Raw genomic sequence first — 8163 nt, 5'->3', positions numbered from 1 at the left:
GGACCATGTTAAAGCCGGTCAGGGCCGATGCTTGATATCTTCCATCACCTGCGTCACCCAGAGCTATTGTCTACCAAATTTACCAGAAATGTTGTCTGGGAGGGGTCATCCTGTTCCTTTGTTCATATAATTTCTGTATGTTATTCTACCCCCAGAATTTTCCAGCAAATACGAATTCTATTTATCATGTTATTGATTCACTGAACCATTGTTTTGTGAATGAAGATGAAACTAAATGAATCACCACAACACTTCCAGCATCGAGTAATGAAGTGGAAAATGTTTTCATTAATTTAACATGATTGGACAAACCAATTGAAGATGCGAACGATAAGATAAACAACATATTTATCGGAAGTTTGTAGAACAAATATTTTGAACAAAGAATAAATAAATATGATTTTCTTTGAATTGTTTCAGTTTCCGAAGTGACAATGAACAACAAGTTACAATTAATTGTGGTGTTATTGGCAATTTTTCAAAATATCTATGCAGCATCGCGTAGACCTCAGGAGCTGGAATTGAAACAAGCCGAATTGTGTAGCAGGGATAAATGTCAGGCGCCGAATTGTCGATGTTCGGCAATGGCATTGCCGAAACCGGAATTTAAGGGGCACGAAAAAGAAATACCACAGGTAGGAAATTTGAAAAAAAAAATTAAGGAGCTCATTTGGGGCGTGGATTCCTTAGAAGCCATTCGTAAGAAGTTCAGGATGATTGTTTTTATTGCAATCTAATTTTTTTCTTCTCAGTTCATTACAGTTACCTTTGATGATGCTGTGACAGCTCTGAACTATGAACAGTACCAGGAACTGTTTGCCAATCTTAAAAATCCTGATCACTGTGAGGCTCGAGGTTGTTTTTATGTCTCCCACGAATACACCGACTATAGTAAAGTGAATGCTCTCTATAATGAGGGTCATGAAATTGCCTTACATTCAATTACCCATGGAGCTGGTACAGATTATTGGCGTAATGCTGATGTTGAACTGTTAATGCAAGAATTTGGTCAACAATTAGATATGATGGAGACATTTGCAAAGGTGGATCGAAGGCACATACGAGGAATGCGTTTGCCATTTTTGCAAATTTCTGGCAATAATTCCTACATTGCCGCTAAACGTTTGGGCCTGCTGTATGACAGTTCTTGGCCTACCCAGCAATATCGTAATCCTGCAATGTGGCCCTATACTTTGGATTATCTGTCTCTACAAGATTGTCAGATACGTCCATGTCCAACCGTCTCATTGCCTGGTTTCTGGGTAAATCCCATGGTCTCATGGGTGGATAATGAAGGTTATAGCTGTTCCATGTTAGATGGTTGTATATTTTTACCACCGGATAATGTGGAAAGTCTATTTGAGTGGATGAAAACTAATTTCCATAGGCATTATGATAATAATCGGGCACCATTTGGTATGTATTTGCATGCGGCATGGTTTGGCAGAAGCACGAATTATTTTAAGGCGTTCAGGAAGTAAGTGGGAGAAGGGGGAAAATATTTTTTATAGCTTACTGATTTTTGAATTTGTTTTCAGATTTTTGGAATATGCCAATTCTTTGCCGGATGTTTATATTACCACTCCCTCGGCAGTTATCCAATACATGAAGCATCCCTCTCTGGGTAAGCCGTTTAGGGGTTGCTTTAAAAAACCCCAAAGCCCTTGCAAACCAGTGACTTGTGGCCTAGCCAAACAATCTACAGGTGAAATGCGCTACATGACCGTGTGTGATAAATGCCCAGAAGTCTATCCCTGGTTGGGCAATCCACTGGGTGAAATTTAAAATGAGTTTAAGAGTTTTTTTATAATTTTGAGAAGGATGTAGATATTTATGTCAGAAATGTTAGTTGCAAAACTCAGGAATAAAATTATTTTGTTGATTTCAACATTCGTTTTTTGTTTAAGCCGCACAGTGGTTTTAACTACCTCAGGTGATATTATGTTTAGATCAGTGCAGGGCAGCATCACAGGCGCACACATAATTGCCTATGCCCACTATTAGCGAAATTTTACACAGATTATGTACGAGATGTTCTATAGATCAGTGTAAACAATTCTGTAAAACGAGGAATAGGCTTATTCTCAACACGGCTTATCCTGATCTACCTGCGATGTCTTATATTAAAGCCAATCTGAATCATTACTTGGTATCTATAGTGGCCACGATAGTTTGCCAATATTTTTCATAGATATCAAATATGCCAAAGCAGAGCCGTCTTGCGTATTGATTTACCAATTAAGTAAACCTCCCATTACTTACTTAGTTGGCCCATTACAGAACCTTTGTTCCATAAGCCGAACTAAGAAAATATCTCCATTTTTCTCTGTTTGTTGCTTCGCTTTTTGGAATATCGCGCCTTTTCAACTCGTCTTCAACTTGTTTGCTCCATTGAAGCCTTGGCCGGCCATTTCTGCGTGCACCGACATGTGGGCATGTCATGGGCAGGTCTTATGGTTCTTCCAAGCGCTCATAGAATATATCTCTGGTCTGTTCGTCTTTGTCTTCGGTTGGAGCATGAGCACAGATAAAGCTAATGTTGAAGAATTTTGCTTTTATCCGTATTGTAGCAAGCCTTTTATTCACTGGGGTGAAGATGAAGACCAGATGTTTTAACCTCCGACCATCTACAAATCCGCAACCAAACTCATGCTTTGTGTCATGGCAGTTATAATACAGTGCCTCACCTTTAGGTGTTGTTGTGACGCCTTTCCCAATTCGTCGTATTCCCTGTATGGCAGTAATATCGGCCTTGTACTTTACTACTAACTAACCCGACGCCCAAACCCAAGTTTTTAAAGTTCTTCTGGGTGAACGCGCGGCACATGTTAGCTCACTACCTTTAACGGGTGCTAAAGGCAGCTCCCCAGGTGACACCACGAGAAGATCAGTGTCCACTTGTGGTGAAACAGGGACCAAGATAAATCCTGGGTTTTGCCATGTTAAAGTCGGTCAGGACCGTTCCTTAGTATCTTTCATCCCCTACATCACCCGTAAAACTCCCATTGCACAACATTTTAAGAAGTATCACCAACAAAAAACTTTCCTCTTAATTTAATGAATAATTCTTTTTCCATTCATTCTTTATCGAAAAATTCAAAAATGTTTAAAAACTACTCAACAACTCTACTTGACTCTTTGGCACTGATTAGCATAAAAATCTTTATTGCCCAAAAAGGGTGAGGGAGCGAGGGATGAAAAACTATAGTTTATGGAAACCTCTTCAAATCAGGCAAATTGCTTGTTATAGTTTCACCAAAAAAAAAAAGAAATTGTTGAGAAAAAATCTTCTGTTAGTTTAACGTTGATTTCTTTTGTTTGTTTATACAAATCATGCCATGATTTGCCATAATTTTCATTTCTCCTTCTTCTGCAGTCACGACGGCATCTTTCCACACGAAGAACTCTTCTGTTCGAAAAAATGTTCCCATGCTACCAAGAAAGTGTGGAAAAAGTTTGTCAATAAGTACTTGACAATTGGAATTCATTTTGAAAATTATGATGCAAGTGTTGTCCAATATCAAGAAAGGTTCACTTTTTGGGACTATTTTGAAGTTGGAGAGATGGGATGCCAAAATTAGAAATAAGGATGAATTTCATGAACAAACTTTAAAGGGAGTTGTAAATACAAGCGAGAGCAATATAAAACTAAGGGATAAGGTGCTTACAAGGAAGAATGAAATGTTAAGAAGGTAAAGTTAATCAGGAACGAATCGTATGTACCCTATCAGTTAAAGTTCCATCTATAGTCCTAGTACTGCATTCACAGACTGTGATCAAAAAGTTACTGGAGTTAGTTGAGGTGGTTTGTCTGGGTAGATGAAAAATGACGTATTTAATAGGTTGCTTTTAGAGATGAATTCAGTCCAAAGTTAGGAGAAAGTAAAATATTAGAATCATGCTAAATGAACTCTATATTAACCAAACTTAATTCGAATATTGAAAAACAAGGTATTAACTTAATTTTTATGCAGTTTTGTGTTTGTTAATTTTTTGGATTCATTTTTGAATACGTGTGTTGTCTGAAGGACTTTTGTAATGTCATTTCTTCAGTATAATTAAATTTCATGTAAAGTTTAACCCATTAGTGCATGAAGTTCCCTGGCGACTTTTATCCCTACTTTTTGTTTGTTTTAGAATAGTAGTAAGATAAATAAAACATTTCAAGAACAACTTTTGTCATTTATAAATTATCGTATGTTTTACAGACCGTCCGTTAAATCGGACGCTATTTAATTAAAACACTTTGTGTGTGATATATTTTGTTACTGTCCTTGGTTTGGCGTTGCTTGTTGTATTTCACATAAGTTCATTTACTCCTTTGACATCATATTTGGCTTTGATTGAAGTAAATCATGTCATATTTTTCGTCGTAACGAAAATTATCAAGTTAACATATACTGAAAACAATGAATTTTAACATTTTTCTCATTTTTTGTAATAAACAAGCACTAAAAACTTGAAATTTGGTGGGATTCACTTCATAATTATAAATTGTGATATGTTTTCAATCACCCCAAACAGTTTTATTCAGTGCATCAGCCTGAATAAAGAATTGGCGTAAGAAATAAAAACGTCCGTTTAAACGGACGCTATGCACTAATGGGTTAAGTTATGTGCCACATCTTTCCCCCCAACGACATTTTTTTAAAGATCAGCAGTAGTCTAAAGATTCTATTTTCAAAATATTAACTTTTTCCCAAAAGACTAAGGTTACCTTACAGGGTGTTTTTGTTATTTAATCAAATGTGCAGGTGATACATTTCATCTTTTTAAATATGTAGTAGAGAAATTGTGTGGTGCAGTTATATGAAGGTTACGTCAAAATGTGGTCTTCAATGTAACATTTCGAAAATTCAGCCATTTTGATTGAATATTACGGCTAGAACCCTAAAAATACCGAATATTGGGCGATTTATAGGGACAACAGGAAAGATTAAAGATTCCCAAAATCGGGGGGTACCATTCTATGGGGACCCTATCGAAACGAGGATTCAATTCGAAAACTTTTTGCAAGAAGGTTTTCTAGCACTAGGGAATACCGGTTGCCAAATTTTAGCCAATTAAATTTAAATATATGGCCAATACCTTAAAAATGCCCGAAGTCAGGGGTTATCGTATCGATATCTGCACAGGAAGGAATTTTGGCTGCTCTTCCTATACAAGTTGGACCACAGTGCAACCGCCCTGACCGGTTTTAACATGGACTCATCTTGGTCCCTCTTTAATCTTCCCGTGGTGTCACCTGTGGATCTGACTTTAATGCCCGTTAAAGGTAGTGAGCTAACAAGAACGTTAAAAACTTGGGTTGGGCGTTGGGTCCTTCCTTCAAAAAACATAGTACTATGAAAAAAACAAAAAAACAAAGAAAAAGAAATGCAAACAAACTCTAAAGTTTATAACCCCCGCAAACGTTGCAAGGACCATGATCTGCGAATCTGTACCTGGAATGTTCACACCCTTTATAGAGAAGGTCTAGTTTATGCACTGGTAGATGTAATTGGAAAATACAAAGCCGATATTACTGTCATACAGGAAATGCTATGGATTGGGAAAGGCGTCACAACAACTCCTTAAGGTGACGCAATGTACATGTGTGTAACTGCCATGACATAAAGCATGAGTTTGATTGCGGACTTGTAGTTGGTCGGAGGTTAAAATATCTGGTCTCCAGCTGCACCTAGTGAATCAAAGACTTGCTACAATGCGGATAAAAGCAAAATTATTCAACATCAGATTTATTTACGCTCATGCTGCTACTGAAGACAAGTACGAACAGATCAAATATATGTTTTACGAGTGCTTAGAAAAACATATGACACTAAAATAATTCTTCGCGATTTTAGTGCCAAAATTGGATGGAGAATATCTATTTACCAAAAGTCGGGAAATTCAGTCTCCACAGTGAAACATCTGACAATGGAATGAGGCTGATAGACTTCGCATCGGTAAAAACATGGTATTCTCGATATTCATAAATGCACCTGGCTGCCTCCAGACCAAAAAACAAGACATCAAAGTCATTACATTGGGATAGATTAAAGTCCTTCATCGGGATAGATTAAAGACTTCGTCTACCTCGGCACCGCCATAAACATAACAAACAATATCAGGTGTGAAATAAGAAGAAGAATAGTAACGGGTAACAGGCGTCTTTCAAGCAGAGATTCCTGCTATCAGGAAAGCAGCACAATTGGTTAGAGGACTGGAATCCAGTCTCACAGTGACTATTACTACCACAAAGCGTATTACTGTGCCACCCTAAAGGCTCTCAAGTCGTGGGCCATAAACTCTCGAGCTATTCTTGATTGCAGAAATATCGTCAACCTTTCCTGGCCTCCACGACACAGTAATAAAATACAAAGCGAATTAGCAGATGAACTAGCTCTGGGTGCCTCTAAGTCGATAAATTTACCAATTGATGAATCTGTTCGGCCACCGAACTTTTGCGTCCACAAAAATTGTGCTAGAGCGCTATATTTTTGTACCAGAGTGTATTTTTGCCATAGGCAGATCAAGTTCGAAGATGACCTATATCGGGTCATGTTTTTGTATAGTTCCCATAAAACGGTATCTTCCGATTTTCGGTATTTTGAGGGTTTTAGCTACATTTTTAACCGAACTAGCTGTAAAGCTGTCACGAAACTTCTCCACCAAAAATTTTTTTTACATAGAACCATGTTTTGGAATAGCCCCCATATAACGGTACCTCCCGTTTTTTGGTATTTTGGTGGTTTAAGCGAAATTTTTTCACTGAACTACCCGCGATTTGACATTTGATGTTCCCTGCAGTCACGAAACGTCTCCACCAAAACATGTTAACATAGGTCCACGTTTTGGAATAGCCCCCATATAACGGTACATCCCAATTTTCCGTATTTTGAGGTGTTTACCTATGTTTTTAACCGAAGAAGCTGTAATGTGATATTGGTGTTCCCTGCAGTCACGAAACTTATTCACCAAAAATTGTCAACACAGGTTCATGTTTAGGGATGACCCCATATAATTTGAGTATTTTAGCAACATTTGTAGGCTGAACTACCTGTAATTTGTCATTTGATGTTCCCTGCAGTCAAAAAAATTCTTCACCAAAAAATGTCGAGATAGGTCCATATCTATCACTATCAAAAAATTGTGGACGTTGGCCCACGTTGTGTTATTGCCCCCATATAACTGTACCGCCCGTTTTTAGCTGACCGACTTAGCTAAAATTAGGTATTTGGAGCTCGCAGTGCTCAAAACAAATCTCCACTTAAAATTGTGAACATTTTTATACCCTCCACCATAATCTGGAGAGTATAATTAAATTTGTCATTCGGTTTGTAACACATCGAAATATTCATCCGAGACCCTATAAAGTAAATACATATATTCTTCAGCAGGGCAAAATTGTAAGACGATGTAACCATGTCCGTCTGTCCCCCTGTTTAAATCAAGGTACAGCTCGCAATTTTTGAGATAGAGCTTTGTAATTTGGTATAGAAGCTTCTATTAATCCTAGGATGTTTGGTATTGCAAATGGGCTATATCGGTCCAGGTTTTGATATAGCCCCCATAGAACGGTACCACCCGATTTTGGGTATTTTGAAGATTTTAGCTTTATTATCGCACCAAAATGGCTGATAATGGTACTGAGTCTTCGTTGAGGGTATAAAACTTTGCCCCAGAATTTTGTCGGTATAGGCCCACGTCTTCATATAGCCCCCATAGAACGGTACCTCCCGATTTGCCCAATTTTGAAGGTTGTGGCCTCAATATTCCACAGAAATGGCTGAAATTTGGTACTTAGTCTTCGTTGGGGGTATACAACTTTCCATATGAACTTTGTCAGTACAGGTCCACGCCTTAATATACCTCCATATAACGGTACCTCCCGATTTTTGTATTTTCAAGGTTATGGCCACAATAATCCATCGAAATGGCTGAAACTTGGTATTTAGTCTTCGTTGGGGTATTCAACTTTCCCCTCTAAATATGTCGGTATAGGTGCCCGCCTTCATACAGCCCCCATAGAACGGTACATCCCAGTTTTCGGTATTTTGAAGATTGTGGCCTTAATGTTTCACCGAAATGGCTGAAATTTGGTATTTAGTCTTCGTGGGGGGTTCAAAACTTTCTACCTGAAATTTGTAGGTATATGTAGGTCCACGCCGTCATATAGCA

General features: G+C 38.1%; 1 protein-coding gene across 1 annotated transcript; it reads left to right on the top strand.

The window, feature by feature from the left end:
* The first annotated feature begins 420 nt into the window (after window positions 1-420).
* Cda9 (Chitin deacetylase-like 9) lies at window positions 421-1888 on the top strand. Its single transcript, XM_073988541.1, has 3 exons — window positions 421-635; window positions 753-1477; window positions 1539-1888. Exons 1-3 carry the CDS (start codon window positions 435-437, stop codon window positions 1783-1785), a joined length of 1173 nt encoding a protein of 390 aa, XP_073844642.1. The 5' UTR covers window positions 421-434; the 3' UTR covers window positions 1786-1888.
* The last annotated feature ends 6275 nt before the right edge of the window (window positions 1889-8163 follow it).

The sequence above is a fragment of the Musca autumnalis genome, unplaced genomic scaffold, assembly GCF_047663935.1.
Source record: "Musca autumnalis isolate F117 unplaced genomic scaffold, ASM4766393v1 scaffold_5, whole genome shotgun sequence".
NCBI lineage: Eukaryota > Metazoa > Arthropoda > Insecta > Diptera > Muscidae > Musca > Musca autumnalis.
Note: the sequence above shows the minus strand (reverse complement) of the source record. Positions and strands in the feature narration are given on the sequence as shown.